Source organism: Genypterus blacodes, unplaced genomic scaffold (assembly GCF_046128005.1).
Source record: "Genypterus blacodes isolate CSIRO-AG114 ecotype Tasmania unplaced genomic scaffold, CSIRO-AGI_Gbla_v1 ptg000064l_1, whole genome shotgun sequence".
NCBI lineage: Eukaryota > Metazoa > Chordata > Actinopteri > Ophidiiformes > Ophidiidae > Genypterus > Genypterus blacodes.
The window spans coordinates 2,765,287-2,788,166 of record NW_027466876.1 but is presented as its reverse complement, the minus strand read 5'-3'; the positions used below and the strand labels follow the sequence as shown (position 1 = coordinate 2,788,166).

The 22,880-nt window shown below is 41.2% G+C and overlaps 2 protein-coding genes across 15 annotated transcripts; both read left to right on the top strand.

Moving 5' to 3' along the window:
- The first annotated feature begins 924 nt into the window (after positions 1–924).
- On the top strand, positions 925–8,793 carry LOC143004101 (uncharacterized). Of its 6 annotated transcripts, XR_012963931.1 has the most exons (8): positions 925–1,330; positions 1,625–1,942; positions 2,041–2,322; positions 6,521–6,607; positions 6,985–7,068; positions 7,152–7,363; positions 7,807–7,881; positions 8,025–8,793. XR_012963931.1 is itself a non-coding variant. In XM_076154981.1 (7 exons), exons 1-7 carry the CDS (start codon positions 1,270–1,272, stop codon positions 3,518–3,520), a joined length of 942 nt encoding a protein of 313 aa, XP_076011096.1. In that variant the 5' UTR covers positions 1,129–1,269; the 3' UTR covers positions 3,521–3,879. The 6 variants fall into 6 exon arrangements, 4 of the variants coding, with proteins under 4 accessions (XP_076011096.1, XP_076011098.1, XP_076011097.1 ...); XR_012963932.1 differs by lacking the exon at positions 6,521–6,607 and having other exon boundaries at positions 927–1,330; XM_076154981.1 differs by lacking the exons at positions 6,521–6,607; positions 6,985–7,068; positions 7,152–7,363; positions 7,807–7,881; positions 8,025–8,793 and adding exons at positions 2,688–2,780; positions 2,914–2,954; positions 3,086–3,142; positions 3,443–3,879 and having other exon boundaries at positions 1,129–1,330; positions 2,041–2,334.
- A 1,355-nt stretch (positions 8,794–10,148) lies between these two features.
- On the top strand, positions 10,149–22,783 carry LOC143004098 (uncharacterized). 9 transcript variants are annotated; one of them, XM_076154961.1, is made up of 9 exons: positions 10,161–10,426; positions 18,784–19,101; positions 19,200–19,484; positions 19,615–19,701; positions 20,079–20,162; positions 20,246–20,271; positions 20,413–20,457; positions 20,901–20,975; positions 21,119–22,779. In XM_076154961.1, the coding sequence occupies exons 1-9, from the start codon at positions 10,366–10,368 to the stop codon at positions 21,245–21,247; spliced, it is 1,110 nt and encodes a 369-aa protein (XP_076011076.1). In that variant the 5' UTR covers positions 10,161–10,365; the 3' UTR covers positions 21,248–22,779. The 9 variants fall into 9 exon arrangements, with proteins under 9 accessions (XP_076011081.1, XP_076011082.1, XP_076011084.1 ...); XM_076154964.1 differs by lacking the exons at positions 18,784–19,101; positions 19,200–19,484; positions 19,615–19,701 and adding exons at positions 10,729–11,043; positions 11,142–11,423 and having other exon boundaries at positions 10,157–10,426; positions 21,119–22,783; XM_076154962.1 differs by lacking the exon at positions 19,615–19,701 and having other exon boundaries at positions 10,163–10,426.
- Positions 22,784–22,880: the final 97 nt, after the last annotated feature.

The window sequence follows — 22,880 nt, the reverse complement described above, 5'->3', positions numbered from 1 at the left end:
ATTAACTAAACTGTGAAAACACATGACGATGTAACTGTATGAGAAATGTTTGTTCTTGTTCTTGTTTCCTGTGAAGTGAGGAGGAAGCAGAAGTTGCAGAGGCAAGTCACAGTGTTTACTGCCATTTTGCTTTAAGACATGAGAGCTCACACAAAGTAACTCAGTCTCTCAGTAACTTATTATTTGTGCCTTTATTTATGTACAGTTCCAATGTTCCAGCTTTGACTTTCTCATTTAAACTGGGCAAATGTGAATCCAAATGTCTGCTGATTATTGTACTGATGGATTCCCGGGCACAAACCAAGGCCAGCTTATCCCAACACAGACGGGGATTCCAGTACCCCCACTCTGAAAAAGACACAAAAACATTCCATGAAAACATTACATTATTATATTGAGGGTTAAAAGTTTCAGTCTTATCTGTGGTCGAGACTATTTTGTGGGTATCTAAGCATAAGACAGGATAAGGGTAATTCTCATAATTAAGCTAAACAATCACATATGTCACTCAAAATAACCAATCGGTGATTAACACATAATAAATATAACATAATGATGTACATGTAATCAAAGAGCAAAACTCCATCATATTGGATCAGATTATTAACCCCTTCATAGTTGCTTTGCATGTCTAGTTTGTTATATTTAATAGGTTTCTGTTTGTCTTTCCTGACTGAGAAAGGCAATACACCAATATACTTTCTCCTCTCTTCTCAGAAAACATCAAAAAGCTAATTAACTAAGATTACACTGCGGTATTGGACTGTGCAGGTTGATTTCCTTATTACAGTTTTTTATTTTTGCTTAGCTGAGGTTGTGATTCAACACACAAGCTTAATCAGTGATCTTTACCAACTCAAGTTAACTCCACTTCAAAATGTTTCCTCTCATTTAACCACCATGACTCCACTTGCAGCCGCAGCTTCTTCCTCTGCCCCAAAATGAAAGATTTCTCCTTTTTCCCCTCAGTTCATTTACCTTCTGATTTGAAATTTGATTTTTTTAATTAGATTTACTCTCTCTCTCTCTCTCTCTCTCTCTCTCTCTCTCTCTCTCTCTCTCTGTCTCGAAAAACTGCACTGAAATATTTAAGAAAGACTCAGGGGACGGATTACTACAAAGAGAGACAGAAAAAGAAGGAAAAAAACAGTCACTATGAGGAAGTGAAACCCTGCTAATGATGTCAGGAAGAACTGTATATTATGCTTTGACAAGCATTAACCAGAGACTCTGACAGTTAAGGCTCATGAGAACAGGAGAAGGAGCAAAATGGTTGAATTCAGATGGATGGAAACGCTTTTATTTGTGATGTCAGCGCTTCTGTTGACAGGTAAGGATACAAAGAGAGAGATAAAGTAAAAAACTGATCTGAATGGTGATGTAACTGCAGACTGAGACTGAGCTTTGTAAATGGTGTGAAAGACGCACGGTTGCAAAAAGAGGATGAGGCACATTTGCAAAGTATTAATTTTAAGTAAAAGTATATTTACCTTAACTATGATGCCTCTCAAGCTCATCCTCCATACAGCAGTAACTGGGCAATCATCTTCACCCATTAGAACAACCAAAAACTATTCATGTTGAACTTAATTCCATTAATATTTCTCTCTCCTTCTCTTCACAGCAGCAGCTCAACAGCAGTCAGTCTCCTCCTTCATTGTCAGAGAAGGAGATGCAGTCACTCTGCCTTGTGAAAATGTGATATCAGGTCAGGTTAAGTGTGGTCTTACCACCTGGTACTTCAAACATTTTATTAAGCGCCGATCAGTAGATGTGATTAAGCTCAGAGAGAGTCGATCAGACAGAGTGAGAGTTACAGCAGACTGTTCTCTGGCTATAAAGCGAGTCACACAGGAGGATGTTGGTCTCTACGACTGCTACCAGAAGAGACCTTGGGAACGCACACCCAACATCTCTAGGGTTGATCTGTCTCTTGTCAACAGTGAGTATTTCCATTAACACAAGCTCAGATCTGTGTTGCTGGAACAACATTCTATAACTTTACAATAATTGTGATTCATGTTTCATTTTTCTCCCTAGCAACTGAACATACAGACGCTGATACAGTGACACTGACCTGCTCTCTGCTGACATACACATGCAAACACACACTGAGGTGGTTGTACAATGGTACTCCGTTGGATGGAAATACCGAAGACATACCGATATCATCATCATCATCATCATCACCATCATATCATTGCTCCATCACTGCAAACTTCAGGACTTCTAATGAGAAATATAAAGAGCAGTTGAAGTGTGAAGTGAGAGATTCAAACAATGGAGAAGTGCGCGTGTTTAGCTTCACCCATCAGTCTTCAGGTAGGAAAGCAGGTCAGACTATGATGTGTCTCTATCACCTCCTGCTGTTAAATTAATGTAAGCAATAAGCAATACTTTCTGAATTTCTGACAGTTCATGCAGATGGAGAACATATGGTGTTTTCTCATTTCACATCTTGTTGTGTTTTGTCTTTTTCTTTATTTGTCCAGACGAGACAAAAAAAAACGTTCCACCAATAACTATTCCTCCAGACTTGGAGGCTGAAACAAACAAACCTCCAAGTAATAACTTACATTACACATTTCTGCCTTGTGTTTTCTCTCTCTCTCTCTCTCTCTCTCTCTCTCTCTCTCTCTCTCTCTCTCTCTCCCTGTCCATCTCTGCCACACACACAACCTGTGTAGAATGTTCCACTCTGACCTACATCATGCTGGTTGTGCGTGTGGCTGAAATAATCCTAGTTACTGTGCTCACTGCTCTCCTCATCAGAGCCACAGGTGAGTAAACCCACAGCAATATTCCTGTATAAAAAACACACACACACACACACACACACACACACACACACACACACACACACACACAAACACCACAAAACAATGAAATAATAAAATAATAATACTATTAAAGTTATTTTCACAGGAAATCGGAGGGCACCTGAAGGCGACATTGTGAGTTCAAAACTGACTTGAAAGACGGAAAACAGAGAGAAAAGAGAGGAGAGGAAATATTGTAATCAATAATATTCTGTTCATGTAAAGTCAATTGTTGTCTCGTTGCTTCTGGGTTTTTGTTGCTGCAGGGTTTAAACACAGTAAGAAGCAGAGCAGTGAGGCGTTCAGGTGCAGCAGCCAGTCAGGTAAAACTTTGATCAGACACAAACTGATGGTGCATTCACGGTCTGAGATTGAGTCAGATATTTAGATAGAGATCCAAACACAACGGAATGAACATAAATGTTGCTGAGCGAGATGAGGCGCATTCCTCCTCCAGCACTCCATGATCAGATTTTGCAGGTGATCGACTAGACGAAGCTCAAACCTAAAAGAAGTGATTACAGCGACTAAAATGTAAAGGCTTCTTGTTTCTGCGAGGTAGATTTTGCATCGATTTCTGCAGTCTATCACAGGATGTCGTGTGTGTTCGCTGCATTCCTCAGGAGCTGCGCGTTGACGATGGTGATGTCCTAAACTATGAAAACAACAGAGGGCAGCGTGTCTCCGTCAGAGTCCACTGATCATCAGCTTCACCACATTCATCAGAGACAGAAGTGAAGACAAACACGACAAGATCGTTTTGTGTTGTTGGATGAGTGAATTCTTTGAGAGTTTCAGTCTTTATTGTGTGTTTATAACAGCATATTCAGTTTCAGATCATTAGACCTTCACATCTCTGAGGAGTCGACACGCTGACAGGCACTTGTTGTTAGTATATAGAGGCTCAGTTTGTCTGATTCATATTAGTTCATGTTCCAATGCTGATTAATGTTTCTAAACTTTGTACTTTCACATTTTTTTTCCTATCTAGCCCGATATTTATTTTTTCTGCTCATCATATTTTTTGTGAACTTTAATAAATGCTGTATGTACCCAGTCATGCATCGTGTTGTGTCATTCATAAAAGTCATGGTAATGTTTCACGCTGGACAGTGTAATGAATATTTGTATCAGTTTGGAGGTAGACAGCAGTCCCTTAAAGAAGAAAAAAGCCTTAGTGACAGAATAATAATAACTCAAGACACTTTTACTGTACTGAGGGTTATTTACTTCATCTCTGGATGATTTAAATACTATGTAAAGCCATTTGAAGAACACTAACAACAAGCATAAATTATACCAAATGACACTTACAAACACAACACACTAGCTTTTTAGTGGACAAATGTTTTTTTTTTTAAACTGTACAGTATAAACAATAAAGTCCACACTCTGTTACTTATACACTGCACATCCACTCATTATCTCTCAGTGTGATTCTTCCTCTTGTGTGCATTACCAGTGCTGTCACACCTCTGATGTCCTCACAGAAATCCTTCCTCTCTGCTCTGGAAAACCTCACACACACCAAAAGCTGGACATTATCTCATCTATATGTCGATTCATCCACTTATCATGGTCTTCATCAACCCTTAGTCATGTTGCACTCATACAGGGAGCATCAAGCTGTGTGTGCTCATCCTCTGCTAACACTTCACATCTTCTACAAGCTGCTGTAGCTGACAGAGGGATCTGCCTCATATCAGTCCACCAACATGTCACAGAGCCTGGGGGAATGTCTAACATGGTTGACAGAAAGTTGTCCATAGCAAAGTTAAGAACATAGATATAGATATATAAAGACAATTACATTTCAGAACAGAAATCATGAGGCGGCTGGCTGGTCTGAATGCTTCCTGACTTCTTGTGAGCCTTTAGAGGTGCAGATCAATTTCTGGTCATCAAAACGGGTGTAATAGCTGTGAAACTGCTGCTGCTATGTCTCTCACGCCAATACACTTCCTCCTCAGTTCACAGAAATCTCAACATCATATGTTGTTTTTGCTGCTTGTTTGTATTCGTGGGGAATGTGTGTTTGTGTGTTTAATCTTCACACTGTACTTGTTGATTTTGACACGGCAACTTCCTCCATCTTCTTCTTGGTCTCAAGTTGAAAATAACATCATAGACCACAGTTGCTCTCTGCTCTCTCACTTTGCACATTTTGCCATGAGAGTCTTGTTGAGAATGACACGCTGATGTCATCATGAGTCATGACCAACACAGGAGCTGCAGACAGTCAGAACACTTCTCCAGCTAGAAACATCCATGTGTATCCCTGCAGTTATAAATGTATCTGTACATCAAACGTGGACAGCAGAGTTTGGATTTGAGAGGACAAGTTTTGAAGATATCCTCTGTCCTGGAGAGCTTCTGGCTCTTTTTCAGACGTGCATCAAAAACAACACGGGCAATGAACATCTCAGTGTTTATTCAGCTGATCCAGAGATGTTGTAGTAGCTCTCTACAAATAATAAAGGCATATTGTTGCCTTCTACACAGTGAGCAGGTTTGCCCACTTCAGGACCACAGTGGGTGTGACGCCTCAATTCTGAAACAGCGCAGTGGAGCAGACTGAGAAAGCAGAGTCTCACACACCATCTCTGAGGCTGGGAGCATCAGTGTGTGATGTCCCTCATGTCCACTTGCAACCGCAGCTTCTTCCTCTGCTTCAAAATAAAACATTTCTCCTGTTTTCCCTCAGTCCATTTTCTTCCACTCTAATTTGATCTCTCTCTCTCTCTTTCTCTCTCTCTCTCTTTCCCTCTTTCTCTCTATCTCTCTCTCTCTCTCTCTCTCTCTCTTTTCTCTCTCCCTCTCTCTCTCTCTCTCTCTCTCTCTCTCTCTCTGTCTCTCCAAACTGCACTGTAATAATTAAGAAAGACTTAAAGACAGATCAGCCACAAAGAGAGACAAAAAAAGAAGAATGCGAGGTCTAAAGTCACTAGGAGGAAATGTGATATCAGGTCAGGTTAAGTGTCGTCTGACCTCCTGGTACTTCAAATATTTTATTGATCGCAAATCAGTAGATGTGATTAAGTTCGGAGAGAGTCGATCAGACAGAGTGAGAGTTACAGCAGACTGTTCTCTGACTATAAATCGAGTCACAGAGGAGGATGTTGGTCGCTACGACTGCCTACAGAAGAGACCAAGGAATGACTATATCATGCTCTCTCGTGTTGATCTGTCTCTTGTCCACAGTGAGTATTTCCATTAAAACAAGCTCAGATCTGTGTTGCTGGAACCACATTCTGTAGCTTTACAACAATTGTGATTCATGTTTCTTTTTTTTCTCCAGCAACTGAACATGCAGACGATGATAGAGTGACACTGACCTGCTCTCTGCTGACATATAGGCAACACACACTGAGGTGGTTGTATAATGGTGCTCATTTGGATAGAAATACCAAAGACATATCATCATCATCACTATGTTATTCTTCATATCATTGCTCCATCACTGCCAACTTTATGACTTCTAAGGAGAAATATAAAGAGCAGTTGAAGTGTGAAGTGAGAGATTTGCACACTCAAGCCGTGCAAGTGTTTAGCTTCACCCATCAGTCTTCAGGTAGGAAAGCAGGTCAGACTATGATGTGTCTCTATCACCTCCTGCTGCTGAAATAAGAACCAGTTTATTTTCAGGACATGTTTCTTTTTTCATATCTTGTTGTCTTATGTCTTTTTCTCTCTTTTTCCAGATGAGACAAAAAAATCTGCAACGCCAATAACAACCACAACATCAGCAACCTCACCTGACTCAAATACAGAAACAAACAACACTCTAAGTAAAAAGTTACATTACTCATTTTTGCCGTACTTTACTCTCTCTTCCTTGAGTTTTGTGGTTAAACTCTTTGTCATATGTTATTTACACATTGACAATTTGCAGTTGGGAAATACAATTTGCCCAACACAATTAGAAAAGTGATGTAATTAATCTCCTAAGCATCATAATAAAACATCACTAAATATTAAAGATGATTCAATTATTTGATGTGAATTCCATAGAAGCAGTCAATACAGTAGGTTATGTGTGTTTGTGTTGCAAATAAACAGAAGATAAGATAAGATAGAAATGTTGATGTTCTTAAAAACTGCAAAATAATATCTAATATATCAATGTGTAGAATTATGATGGTTATTTATTTTAATCTGTTTTCAGGTGTGTTGTTGCCATACGTCTCTGGAGGTGCAGGGCTAGGAGCTCTCTTACTCGCTGTGGTGCTCATCTGCTACTGGAAGAGAAGCAAGTAGATATTTTTGTTTTATAAAGTAGAAGCTTTGATAATGAAGTTGGAAACTCCAATCTTTTCTTCTTTTCCCTTTCAGGACATAAACTACCCAAGGATGACATTGTGAGTTTGAATAATCTCCCGCTCACACATTTGGACTGGATTATACTGTACTGAAACTCTGTGGTATAAGAGGAGGAGGATCAGTCACTGCACTGTGATACACTATGCAGAGTGGAGGCCATAACTGACTCTATTTTACAGGGTCTGAGTCCAGCAGTGTCCAATCCAGGAGCCAATCAGAACATGGTAAAGCACATGTAACACATGGCTTCTCTTTTTGCCACTTGTGTTCTCTGCCATGCAGTTATTGTCTTTCTCTGAATGTGCCTCTGCAAGAACAGTCTGCAGGGTGAGACAGGGAGCCCAGACATGGCTGCTCTGCACCTGCTTGATAAATGACCCATAACACATGACAATGATTCATATTGGACTGTAGCTGCATTCACACGTGTGTGTTATTTTAGCACTCACCAGAACTCAACTGGCTTAGCTTTCAAAACTAACAAACCCCAGCTTGCTCCTACAATTGAATCTCTACAGCGATCTGGATCTCTATTACTATATTAGTAGATCACATGTTTGATAAAGTAAAGGTTGTATTAACATGCTCTCTGAGCTCTCTGGCACTCTAGAGTCTAGAATATCAAGTGGAATATGGATGCAGTCATTATGTTGTATTCCTGGTGCAGACTCATCCTGATGATGAAGTTGCCTATGCCAGCATCAGCCACGCCCAGCAGATGAAGACCAATGACAAAGCGCGGGTAAACTTTTTTAACCTCAGCACACTAACTCATTGCTCACTGTGTTGTCTTTCATTGTGTGGCCTTGTGTTGTGCTGTGTTATGATGGGAACATGTCTTCTTGCCTAACTTTGGTGCTTTGTGTTCCTGCTTATGTTTCACAGTTTCGTAGAAATCCTCATGGTGAAGATGATGCTGTAACCTACGCCGCTGTGAACATCTCCTCCTCTCCTGCTGCAGCCTTGTCTGATCCCACCAACCTCTACGCTTCTGTCAACAAAGAAAATACATAAAAGAGGAAAGAGAAGTGATATTCTAATCACATTACATTTACTGCTGTGATGTAATGAGAAAACCGTGTCAGTGTTAAGTCTGTGAGTGAGTCCCAGCTGTTACACTTTACTGGTTATATGATGTTGTATATTATAGAATGTATGTTCATGCTATTGCCACATTTACAGCATACATGTACATTTTGATGATGTAAATTAGTTTGCGGTACTTGATTGAATGCTGAAGTGTTAAATGTATCACAACAAATAAGTCCCTAGTTGTCTGTGCTATTTTTGCTTGAATTTATTGTTGTAATACAATTTTGTCCACGAGAGGGTGCAGTAGGGTAAATAATGTCACTTTGTAAGCAGGGTGGAGTAATAACTTCTCACATGTGATTGTGTCTTTTCCAAACACTTTGACGTTGACGTCCCTGATTCATTTTCTTTGCATTCAAATGTTCTTAATTTATTCTTCAGTATTTGTAAAACATTTCCTCAGTTGAGCTTTTGATATTTTAAGATAGAATTGTTACTGGTATTTATGATTTAGCATCTGTATTCTGTAGTATTCCACTGTAGATTCTTTCTCTTGTTTAATTGAATCATCCAAAAGCTACAATAAGGAACAAACTTCTCATAAAGTCAAACAGAATCTGAACATCTTATGTTGATTTTGCTGCTTGTTTGTATTTGAGGGGAATGTGTGTTTGTGTGTTTAATCTTCACACTATACTTGTTGATTTTGACACGGAAACTTCCTCCGTCTTCTTCTTGTTTTTTCAAGTTGAAGATGACATCATCAACCACAATTGCTCCCTGCTCCCTGCTCTCTGATCTCTGCTCCCTGCTCTCTGCTCTCTGCTCTCTGCTCCCTGCTCTCTGCTCTCTGCTCCCTGCTCTCTGCTCCCTGCTCTCTGCTCTCTGCTCTCTGATCTCTGCTCCCTGCTCTCTGCTCCCTGCTCTCTGCTCTCTGCTCTCTGCTCTCTGCTCCCTGATCTCTGCTCCCTGCTCTCTGCTCTCTGCTCTCTGCTCTCTGCTCCCTGCTCTCTGCTCCCTGCTCTCTGCTCTCTGCTCTCTGCTCCCTGCTCCCTGCTCCCTGCTCCCTGCTCCCTGTTCCCTGCTCCCTGCTCCCTGCTCCCTGCTCCCTGCTCTCTGCTCCCTGCTCCCTGCTCCCTGCTCCCTGCTCCCTGCTCCCTGCTCCCTGCTCCCTGCTCTCTGCTCTCTGCTCTCTGCTCTCTGCTCTCTGCTCTCTGCTCCCTGCTCTCTGCTCTCTGCTCCCTGCTCCCTGCTCTCTGCTCTCTGCTCTCTGCTCTCTGCTCTCTGCTCCCTGCTCCCTGCTCTCTGCTCCCTGCTCTCTGCTTTCTGCTCTCTGCTCTCTCACTTTGCACATTTTGCCATGAGAGTCTTGTTGAAAATGACACGCTGTAATTATGAGTCATGACCAACACAGGAGCTGCAGACAGTCGGAACACTTCTCCAGCTAGAAACATCCATGTGTATCCCTGCAGTTATAAATGTATCTGTACATCAGTAAACGTGGACAGCAGAGTTTGGATCTGAGAGGACAAGTTTTGAAGATATCCTCTGTCCTGGAGAGCTTCTGGCTCTTTTTCAGACGTGCATCAAGAACAACACGGGCAATGAACATCTCAGTGTTTATTCAGCTGATCCAGAGATGTTGTAGTAGCTCTCTACAAATAATAAAAGCATATTGTTGCCTTCTACACAGTGAGCAGGTTTGCCCACTTCAGGACCACAGTGGGTGTGACGCCTCAATTCTGAAACAGCGCAGTGGAGCAGACTGAGAAAGCAGAGTCTCACACACCATCTCTGAGGCTGGGAGCATCAGTGTGTGATGTCCCTCATGTCCACTTGCAACCGTAGCTTCTTCTCCTTTTCTCCCTCAGTTCATTTCCTTCCACTCTAATTTGATCTCTCTCTATCTCTCTCCCTCAGAGAGGGAGAGAGATCTCTTTCTCTCTGTCTCTGTGTCTCTCTCTCCAAACTGCACTGCAATATTTAAAAAAGACTTAAAGACAGATCAGCCACAAAGACAGATGGAAAAAGAAGAAAAGCACGTGGTCTATAGTCACTAGGAGGAAGTGAAACCCTGCTAATGATGTCAGGAAGTACTGCATATTACCCTTTGACAAGCATTAACCAGAGACTCTGACAGTTAAGGAGCATGAGAACAGGAGACTGACAGGAGAAAGAGAGACAGAGGAGCAGAATGATTCAATTCAGAAGGATGGAAATGTTTTTATTCGTGATGTCGGCGCTTCTGTTGACAGGTAAGGATACAAAGAGAGAGATAAAGTAAAAAAAAAAACTAACCTAAATGGTGATGTAACTGCAGACTGAGACTGAGCTTTGTAAATGGTGTGAAAGAAGCACGATTGCAAAATGAGGATGAGGCACTTTGGCAAAGTATCAAATGTATCTAAAAGTATATTTACCTTAACTATGATGCCTCTCAAGCTCATCCTCCATACAGCAGTAACTGGGCAATCATCTTCACCCATTAGAACAAACAATAAATATTCATGTTGAACTTAATTCCATTAATATTTCTCTCTCCTTCTCTCCACAGCAGCAGCTCAACAGCAGTCAGTCTCCTCCTTCATTGTCAGAAAAGGAGATGCAGTCACTCTGCCTTGTAAAAATGTGATATCAGATCAGGTTAAGTGTGGTCTGACCACCTGGACCTTCAATCATTTTAATAACAGTGCAACAGTGGAGCTGATTCATAACGGAGTGAGTCGATCAGACAGAGGGAGACTTACAGCAGACTGTTCCCTGGCTATAAAGCGAGTCACAGAGAAGGATGTTGGTCGCTACTACTGCCAACAATACGATTCTCGGTACAAAGTGGGCCTTGACTCTGAGGTTTATGTGTCTCTTGTCAACAGTGAGTATTTCCATTAAAACAAGCTCAGATCTGTGTTGCTGGAACCACATTCTGTAGCTTTACAACAATTGTGATTCATGTTTCTTTTTTTTCTCCAGCAACTGAACATGCAGACGATGATGGAGTGACACTGACCTGCTCTCTGCTGACATATAGGCAACACACACTGAGGTGGTTGTATAATGGTGCTCATTTGGTTAGAAATACCGAAGACATACAGATATCATCACCATCATCAACATGTTCTGCTTTATCTCATTGCTCCATCACTGCAAACTTTATGACTTCTAATGAGAAATATAAAGAGCAGTTGAAGTGTGAAGTGACAGATGTGTACACTCCAGCCGTGCAAGTGTTTAGCTTCACCCATCAGTCTTCAGGTAGGAAAGCAGGTCAGACTATGATGTGTCTCTATCACCTCCTGCTGCTGAAATAAGAACCAGTTTATTTTCAGGACATGTTTCTCATTTCATATCTTGTTGTCTTATGTCTTTTTCTCTTTTTTTCCAGATGAGACAAAAACATCTGCAACGCCAATAACAACCACAACATCAGCAACCTCACCTGGCTCAAATAGAGAAACAAACAACACTCTAAGTAAAAAGTTACATTACACATTTTTGCCTTACTTTACTGTATTTTACTCTCACTCTCACTCTCATTCTCTCTCTCTTTCTCTCCCTCTCCCTCTCTCTCTCTCTCTCTCTCTCTCTCTCTCTCTCTCTCTCTCCCTCTCTCTCTCTCTCACACACGTTGTGTTTTGTCTTTTCTTCATTTGTGAGAGAATCGGGAAACCATAACTCCACCAGCCACAGCAACAGAAACAAATAACTCTCCAAGTTGCAAGTTAGCATCATGTATTTCTGCCTTCTAGAATAATTTCCTGTGTTAATGTTAATCTTTCTCTCTGCCCCCCCCCCCCCCCCCCCTCCCTCTCTCTCTCTCTCTCTCCCTCTCTCTCTCTCTCTCTCTCTCTTTCTCCCTCTCCCCCTGTCCATCTCTGCCACACACACAACCTGTGTAGAATGTTCCACTCTGACCTACATCATGCTGGTTGTGCGTGTGGCTGAAATAATCCTAGTTACTGTGCTCACTGCTCTCCTCATCAGAGCCACAGGTGAGTAAACCCACAGCAATATTCCTGTATAAAATACACACACACACACACACACACACACCACAAAACAAAGAATTAATAACACTATTAAAGTTATTTTCACAGGAAATCGGAGGGCACCTGAAGGCGACAATGTGAGTTCAAAACTGACTTGAAAGACTGAAAAGAGAGAGAAAAGAGAGGAGAGGAAATATTATGATCAATAATATTCTGTTCATGTAAAGTTAATTGTTGTCTCGTTGCTTCTGGGTTTTTGTTGCTGCAGGGTTTAAACACAGTAAGAAGCAGAGCAGTGAGGCGTTCAGGTGCTTTGATCAGACACAAACTGATGGTGCATTCACGGTCTGAGATTGAGTCAGATATTTAGATAGAGATCCAAACACAACGGAATGAACATAAATGTTGCTGAGCGAGATGAGGCGCATTCCTCCTCCAGCACTCCATGATCAGAATTTGCAGGTGATCGACTAGACGAAGCTCAAACCCTAAAAGAAGTGTTTACAGCGACTAAAATGGAATGGCTTCTTGCTTCTGCGAGGTAGATTTTGCATCGATTTCTGCAGTCTATCACAGGATGTCGTGTGTGTTCGCTGCATTCCTCAGGAGCTGCGCGTTGACGATGGTGATGTCCTAAACTATGAAAACAACAGAGGGCAGCGTGTCTCCGTCAGAGTCCACTGATCATCAGCTTCACCACATTCATCAGAGACAGAAGTGAAGACAAACACGACAAGATCGTTTTGTGTTGTTGGATGAGTGAATTCTTTGAGAGTTTCAGTCTTTATTGTGTGTTTATAACAGCATATTCAGTTTCAGATCATTAGACCTTCACATCTCTGAGGAGTCGACACGCTGACAGGCACTTGTTGTTAGTATATAGAGGCTCAGTTTGTCTGATTCATATTAGTTCATGTTCCAATGCTGATTAATGTTTCTAAACTTTGTACTTTCACATTTTTTTTCCTATCTAGCCCGATATTTATTTTTTCTGCTCATCATATTTTTTGTGAACTTTAATAAATGCTGTATGTACCCAGTCATGCATCGTGTTGTGTCATTCATAAAAGTCATGGTAATGTTTCACGCTGGACAGTGTAATGAATATTTGTATCAGTTTGGAGGTAGACAGCAGTCCCTTAAAGAAGAAAAAAGCCTTAGTGACAGAATAATAATAACTCAAGACACTTTTACTGTACTGAGGGTTATTTACTTCATCTCTGGATGATTTAAATACTATGTAAAGCCATTTGAAGAACACTAACAACAAGCATAAATTATACCAAATGACACTTACAAACACAACACACTAGCTTTTTAGTGGACAAATGTTTTTTTTTTTAAACTGTACAGTATAAACAATAAAGTCCACACTCTGTTACTTATACACTGCACATCCACTCATTATCTCTCAGTGTGATTCTTCCTCTTGTGTGCATTACCAGTGCTGTCACACCTCTGATGTCCTCACAGAAATCCTTCCTCTCTGCTCTGGAAAACCTCACACACACCAAAAGCTGGACATTATCTCATCTATATGTCGATTCATCCACTTATCATGGTCTTCATCAACCCTTAGTCATGTTGCACTCATACAGGGAGCATCAAGCTGTGTGTGCTCATCCTCTGCTAACACTTCACATCTTCTACAAGCTGCTGTAGCTGACAGAGGGATCTGCCTCATATCAGTCCACCAACATGTCACAGAGCCTGGGGGAATGTCTAACATGGTTGACAGAAAGTTGTCCATAGCAAAGTTAAGAACATAGATATAGATATATAAAGACAATTACATTTCAGAACAGAAATCATGAGGCGGCTGGCTGGTCTGAATGCTTCCTGACTTCTTGTGAGCCTTTAGAGGTGCAGATCAATTTCTGGTCATCAAAACGGGTGTAATAGCTGTGAAACTGCTGCTGCTATGTCTCTCACGCCAATACACTTCCTCCTCAGTTCACAGAAATCTCAACATCATATGTTGTTTTTGCTGCTTGTTTGTATTCGTGGGGAATGTGTGTTTGTGTGTTTAATCTTCACACTGTACTTGTTGATTTTGACACGGCAACTTCCTCCATCTTCTTCTTGGTCTCAAGTTGAAAATAACATCATAAACCACAGTTGCTCTGTGCTCTCTCACTTTGCACATTTTGCCATGAGAGTCTTGTTGAAAATGACACGCTGATGTCATCATGAGTCATGACCAACACAGGAGCTGCAGACAGTCAGAACACTTCTCCAGCTAGAAACATCCATGTGTATCCCTGCAGTTATAAATGTATCTGTACATCAAACGTGGACAGCAGAGTTTGGATCTGAGAGGACAAGTTTTGAAGATATCCTCTGTCCTGGAGAGCTTCTGGCTCTTTTTCAGACGTGCATCAAGAACAACACGGGCAATGAACATCTCAGTGTTTATTCAGCTGATCCAGAGATGTTGTAGTAGCTCTCTACAAATAATAAAGGCATATTGTTGCCTTCTACACAGTGAGCAGGTTTGCCCACTTCAGGACCACAGTGGGTGTGACGCCTCAATTCTGAAACAGTGCAGTGGAGCAGACTGAGAAAGCAGAGTCTCACACACCATCTCTGAGGCTGGGAGCATCAGTGTGTGATGTCCCTCATGTCCACTTGCAACCGCAGCTTCTTCCTCTGCTTCAAAATAAAACATTTCTCCTGTTTTCCCTCAGTCCATTTTCTTCCACTCTAATTTGATCTCTCTCTCTCTCTTTCTCTCTCTCTCTCTTTCTCTCTTTCTCTCTTTTCTCTCTATCTCTCTCTCTCTCTTTTCTCTCTCCCTCTCTCTCTCTCTCTCTCTCTCTCTCTCTCTCTCTGTGTCTCTCCAAACTGCACTGTAATAATTAAGAAAGACTTAAAGACAGATCAGCCACAAAGAGAGACGAAAAAAGAAGAATGCGAGGTCTAAAGTCACTAGGAGGAAATGTGATATCAGGTCAGGTTAAGTGTCGTCTGACCTCCTGGTACTTCAAATATTTTATTGATCGCAAATCAGTAGATGTGATTAAGTTCGGAGAGAGTCGATCAGACAGAGGGAGACTTACAGCAGACTGTTCTCTGGCTATAAATCGAGTCACAGAGGAGGATGTTGGTCGCTACGACTGCCTACAGAAGAGACCAAGGAATGACTATATCTTGCTCTCTCGTGTTGATCTGTCTCTTGTCCACAGTGAGTATTTCCATTAACACAAGCTCAGATCTGTGTTGCTGGAACAACAATCTGTAACTCCCCAGCAACTGAGCATACAGACGCTGATACAGTGACACTGACCTGCTCTCTGCTGACATACACATGCAAACACACACTGAAGTGGTTGTACAATGGTACTCAGTTGGATGGAAATACCGAAGACATACCGATATCATCATCATCATCATCATCATCATCATCATCATCATCATCATCATCATCATCATCAACCATCATCTCATTGCTCCATCACTGCACACTTCAGGACTTCTAATGAGAAATATAAAGAGCAGTTGAAGTGTGAAGTGAGAGATTCGAACAATGGAGAAGTGCGCGTGTTTAGCTTCACCCATCAGTCTTCAGGTGGGAAAGCAGGTCAGACTATGATGTGTCTCTATCACCTCATACTGTATTGAAATAAGAACCAGTTTATTATCAGGACATGTTTTCTCACTTCACATTTTATTGTCTTATGTCTTTTTCTTCATTTGTCCAGATGAGACAAAAACATCTGCCTCGCCAATAACAACCACAACATCAGCAACCTCACCTGACTCAAATACAGAAACAAACTCCCATCCAAGTAATAAGTTACATAACACATTTTTGCCTTACTTTACTGTATTTTACTCTCACTCTCACTCTCATTCTCTCTCTCTCATTCTCTCTCTCTCTCTCTCTCTCTCTCTCTCTCTCTCTCTCTCTCTCTCTCTCTCTCTCTCTCTCTCTCTCTGTCTTGCACATGTTGTGTTTTGTCTTTTCTTCATTTGTGAGAGAATCGGGAAACCATAACTCCACCAGCCACAGCAACAGAAACAAATAACTCTCCAAGTTGCAAGTTAGCATCATGTATTTCTGCCTTCTAGAATCATTTCCTGTGTTAATGTTAATCTTTCTCTCTGCCCTTCCCCCCCCCCCCCCCCCTCCCCCCCCCCACTCTCTCTCCCTCTCTTTCTCTCTCTCCCCCTGTCCATCTCTGCCACACACACAACCTGTGTAGAATGTTCCACTCTGACCTACATCATGCTGGTTGTGCGTGTGGCTGAAATAATCCTAGTTACTGTGCTCACTGCTCTCCTCATCAGAGCCACAGGTGAGTAAACCCACAGCAATATTCCTGTATAAAATACACACACACACACACACCACAAAACAAAGAATTAATAACACTATTAAAGTTATTTTCACAGGAAATCGGAGGGCACCTGAAGGCAACAATGTGAGTTCAAAACTGACTTGAAAGACTGAAAAGAGAGAGAAAAGAGAGGAGAGGAAATATTGTAATCAATAATGTTCTGTTCATGTAAAGTTAATTGTTGTCTCGTTGCTTCTGGGTTTTTGTTGCTGCAGGGTTTAAGCACAGTAAGAAGCAGAGCAGTGAGGCGTTCAGGTGCTTTGATCAGACACAAACTGATGGTGCATTCACGGTCTGAGATTGAGTCAGATATTTAGATAGAGATCCAAATACAACGGAATGAAGATAAATGTTGCTGAGCGAGATGAGGCGCATTCCTCCTCCAGCACTCCATGATCAGAATTTGCAGGTGATCGACTAGACGGAGCTCAAACCTAAAAGAAGTGTTTACAGCGACTAAAATGGAATGATTTTGCCTCGATTTCTGCAGTCTATCACAGGATTTCCTGTTACTTATACACTCCACCTGGGGGAATGTCTAACATGGTTGACACAAAGTTGTCCATAGCAAAATTAAGAATAGAAATATATAAAGACAGAATAGAAATCATGAGGCAGCTGGCTGGTCTGAACGCTTCCTGACTTCTTGTGAGCCTTGAGAGGTGCAGATGAATTTCTGGTCATCAAAACGGGTGTAATAGCTGTGAAACTGCTGCTGCTGTGTCTCTCACACCAATACACTTCCTCCTCTGTTCACAGAAAACATCCAAAAGCTACAATAAGGAACAAACTTCTCATATAGTCAAACGGAATCTTAACATCTTGTTGATTTTGACACGGCAACTTCCTCCATCTTCTTCTTGTTTTCATGTTGAAAATAACATCATAAACCACTGTTGCTCTCTGCTCTCTCACTTTGTGCATTTTGCCATGAGAGTCTTGTTGAAAATGACACGCTGATGTCATCATGAGTCATGACCAACACAGGAGCTGCAGACAGTCGGAACACTTCTCCAGCTAGAAACATCCATGTGTATCCCTGCAGTTATAAATGTATCTGTACATCAAACGTGGACAGCAGAGTTTGGATCTGAGAGAAAAAGTTTTGAAGATATCCTCTGTCCTGGAGAGCTTCTGGCTCTTTTTCAGACGTGCATCAAGAACAACACGGGCAATGAACATCTCAGTGTTTATTCAGCTGATCCAGAGATGTTGTAGTAGCTCTCTGTGACCATGAAGGAGGCTTCACTGCATCATTTCTATCAGTGGGAAGATCTACACTCTCCTCACCAACTGTCTCATCAGATAGAAACACCATGGAACTCTTTTAGTGAAGGTTGGAGGGATCTTAATGCTAGATAATCTCTTCAGCATGTAATTCTTGCAAAACCTGCACACACATGGCTCATCGGGCTGCCAACAATGCTTTGGGCTTTAAACGAGTAGAGCACGTACTACATACCTTATTTGGCCAGGTCAGATGTTGGCCTCTGCTCAAACACCAAAAGGCTTTGAGATGTAATTCAGTTTGACCTCAGATGACTGATCAAATGTGATGAGCTAAAGAGGAACTTCTAAACAGTTGAATGAGTGTGTTGGATTTCTTAATCAAGTAGAAAGGGACATCTCATTTTATTTTATTCTAAAGCTATGTTAGGCCAACAAATAATAAAAGCATATTGTTGCCTTCTACACAGTGAGCAGGTTTGTCCACTTCAGGACCACAGTGGGTGTGACGCCTCAATTCTGAAACAGCGCAGTGGAGCAGACTGAGAAAGCAGAGTCTGACACACCATCTATGAGGCTGGGAGCAGCAGTGTGTGATGTCCCTCATGTCCACTTGCAACCGCAGCTTCTTCTCCTTTTCTCCCTCAGTTCATTTCCTTCCACTCTAATTTGATCTCTTTCTCTCTGTCTCTCTGTCTCTCTCTCCAAACTGCACTGCAATATTTATGATTTATTCGTGATGTCGGCGCTTCTGTTGACAAGTAAGGATACAAAGAGAGAGATAAAGTTAAAAAAATACGGACCTAAATGGTGATGTAACTGCAGACTGAGGCTGTGCTTTGTAAATGGTGTGAAAGAAGCACGATTCCAAAATGAGGATGAGGCACTTTGGCAAAGTATCAAATGTATCTAAAAGTATATTTACTGTAACTATGATGCCTCTCAAGCTCATCCTCCATACAGCAGTAACTGGGCAATCATCTTCACCCATTAGAACAAACAAAAAATATTCATGTTGAACTTAATTTCATTAATATTTCTCTCTCCTTCTCTCCACAGCAGCAGCTCAACAGCACTCAGTCTCCTCCTTCATTGTCAGAAAAGGAGATGCAGTCACTCTGCCTTGTAAAAATGTGATATCAGGTCAGGTTAAGTGTGGTCTGACCACCTGGACTTTCAATCATTTTATTTACAGTGGAACAGTGGAGGTGATTAAGCTCGGAGAGAGTCCATCAGACAGAGTGAGAGTTACAGCAGACTGTTCTCTGACTATAAAGCGAGTCACAGAGGAGGATGTTGGTCGCTACTACTGCCAACAATACAAACCTGGGAACAAAGTGGGCCTTGACTCTGAGGTTTATGTGTCTCTTGTCCACAGTGAGTATTTCCATTAAAACAAGCTCAGATCTGTGTTGCTGGAACCACATTCTGTAGCTTTACAACAATTGTGATTCATGTTTCTTTTTTTTCTCCAGCAACTGAACATGCAGACGATGATAGAGTGACACTGACCTGCTCTCTGCGGACATATAGGCAACACACACTGAGGTGGTTGTATAATGGTGCTCATTTGGTTAGAAATACCGAAGACATACAGATATCATCATCATCATCATCACCATGTTATTCTTCATATCCTTGCTCCATCACTGCCAACTTTATGACTTCTAATGAGAAATATAAAGAGCAGTTGAAGTGTGAAGTGAGAGATTTGCACACTCAAGCCGTGCAAGTGTTTAGCTTCACCCATCAGTCTTCAGGTAGGAAAGCAGGTCAGACTATGATGTGTCTCTATCACCTCCTGCTGCTGAAATAAGAACCAGTTTATTTTCAGGACATGTTTCTCATTTCATATCTTGTTCTCTTATGTCTTTTTCTCTCTTTTTCCAGATGAGACAAAAACATCTGCAACGCCAATAACAACCACAACATCAGCAACCTCACCTGGCTCAAATAGAGAAACAAACAACACTCTAAGTAAAAAGTTACATTACTCATTTTTGCCGTACTTTACTCTCTCTTCCTTGAGTTCTGTGGTTAAACTCTTTGTCATATGTTATTTACACATTGACAATTTGCAGTTGGGAAATACAATTTGCCCAACACAATTAGAAAAGTGATGTAATTAATCTTCTAAGCATCATAATAAAACATCACTAAATATTAAAGATGATTCAATTATTTGATGTGAATTCCATAGAAGCAGTCAATACAGTAGGTTATGTGTGTTTGTGTTGCAAATAAACAGAAGATAAGATAAGATAGAAATGTTGATGTTCTTAAAAACTGCAAAATAATATCTAATATATCAATGTGTAGAATTATGATGGTTATTTATTTTAATCTGTTTTCAGGTGTGTTGTTGCCATACGTCTCTGGAGGTGCAGGGCTAGGAGCTCTCTTACTCGCTGTGGTGCTCATCTGCTACTGGAAGAGAAGCAAGTAGATATTTTTGTTTTATAAAGTAGAAGCTTTGATAATGAAGTTGGAAACTCCAATCTTTTCTTCTTTTCCCTTTCAGGACATAAACTACCCAAGGACGACATTGTGAGTTTGAATAATCTCCCGCTCACACATTTGGACTGGATTATACTGTACTGAAACTCTGGGGTATAAGAGGAGGAGGATCAGTCACTGCACTGTGATACACTATGCAGAGTGGAGGCCATAACTGACTCTATTTTACAGGGTCTGAGTCCAGCAGTGTCCAATCCAGGAGCCAATCAGAACATGGTAAAGCACATGTAACACATGGCTTCTCTTTTTGCCACTTGTGTTCTCTGCCATGCAGTTATTGTCTTTCTCTGAATGTGCCTCTGCAAGAACAGTCTGCAGGGTGAGACAGGGAGCCCAGACATGGCTGCTCTGCACCTGCTTGATAAATGACCCATAACACATGACAATGATTCATATTTGACTGTAGCTGCATTCACACGTGTGTGTTATTTTAGCACTCACCAGAACTCAACTGGCTTAGCTTTCAAAACTAACAAACCCCAGCTTGCTCCTACAATTGAATCTCTACAGCGATCTGGATCTCTATTACTATATTAGTAGATCACATGTTTGATAAAGTAAAGGTTGTATTAACATGCTCTCCGAGCTCTCTGGCACTCTAGAGTCTAGAATATCAAGTGGAATATGGATGCAGTCATTATGTTGTATTCCTGGTGCAGACTCATCCTGATGATGAAGTTGCCTATGCCAGCATCAGCCACGCCCAGCAGATGAAGACCAATGACAAAGCGCGGGTAAACTTTTTTAACCTCAGCACACTAACTCATTGCTCACTGTGTTGTCTTTCATTGTGTGGCCTTGTGTTGTGCTGTGTTATGATGGGAACATGTCTTCTTGCCTAACTTTGGTGCTTTGTGTTCCTGCTTATGTTTCACAGTTTCGTAGAAATCCTCATGGTGAAGATGATGCTGTAACCTACGCCGCTGTGAACATCTCCTCCTCTCCTGCTGCAGCCTTGTCTGATCCCACCAACCTCTACGCTTCTGTCAACAAAGAAAATACATAAAAGAGGAAAGAGAAGTGATATTCTAATCACATTACATTTACTGCTGTGATGTAATGAGAAAACCGTGTCAGTGTTAAGTCTGTGAGTGAGTCCCAGCTGTTACACTTTACTGGTTATATGATGTTGTATATTATAGAATGTATGTTCATGCTATTGCCACATTTACAGCATACATGTACATTTTGATGATGTAAATTAGTTTGCGGTACTTGATTGAATGCTGAAGTGTTAAATGTATCACAACAAATAAGTCCCTAGTTGTCTGTGCTATTTTTGCTTGAATTTATTGTTGTAATACAATTTTGTCCACGAGAGGGTGCAGTAGGGTAAATAATGTCACTTTGTAAGCAGGGTGGAGTAATAACTTCTCACATGTGATTGTGTCTTTTCCAAACACTTTGACGTTGACGTCCCTGATTCATTTTCTTTGCATTCAAATGTTCTTAATTTATTCTTCAGTATTTGTAAAACATTTCCTCAGTTGAGCTTTTGATATTTTAAGATAGAATTGTTACTGGTATTTATGATTTAGCATCTGTATTCTGTAGTATTCCACTGTAGATTCTTTCTCTTGTTTAATTGAATCATCCAAAAGCTACAATAAAGAACAAACTTCTCATAAAGTCAAACAGAATCTGAACATCTTATGTTGATTTTGCTGCTTGTTTGTATTTGAGGGGAATGTGTGTTTGTGTGTTTAATCTTCACACTATACTTGTTGATTTTGACACGGAAACTTCCTCCATCTTCTTCTTGTTTTCAAGTTGAAGATGACATCATCAACCACGATTGCTCTCTGCTCTCTGCTCTCTGCTCTCTGCTCTCTGCTCCCTGCTCCCTGCTCTCTGCTCCCTGCTCTCTGCTCTCTGCTCTCTGCTCCCTGCTCTCTGCTCTCTGCTCTCTGCTCTCTGCTCTCTCACGATGCACATTTTGCCATGAGAGTCTTGTTGAAAATGACACGCTGTAATTATGAGTCATGACCAACACAGGAGCTGCAGACAGTCGGAACACTTCTCCAGTTAGAAACATCCATGTGTATCCCTGCAGTTATAAATGTATCTGTACATCAAACGTGGACAGCAGAGTTTGGATCTGAGAGGAGAAGTTTTGAAGATATCCTCTGTCCTGGAGAGCTTCTGGCTCTTTTTCAGACGTGCATCAAGAACAACACGGGCAATGAACATCTCAGTGTTTATTCAGCTGATCCAGAGATGTTGAAGTAGCTCTCTGTGACCATGAAGGAGGCTTGACTGCATCATTTCTATCAGTGGGAAGATCTACACTCTCCTCACCAACTGTCTCATCAGATAGGAACACCATGGAACTCTTTTAGTGAAGGTTGGAGGGATCTTAATGCTAGATAATCTCTTCAGCATGTAATTCTTGCAAAACCTGCACACACATGGCTCATAGTGCTGACAACAATGCTTTGGGCTTTAAATGAGTAGAGCACGTACTACATACCTTATTTGGCCATGTCAGATGTTGGCCTCTGCTCAAACACCAAAAGGCTTTGAGATGTAACTCAGTTTGACCTCAGATGACTGATCAATTGTGAGGAATTTTTTTTTTCTTTTTCGGGCAGTTAAAGAGGAACTTCTTAACAGTTGCATTAGTGTGTTGGATTTCTTAA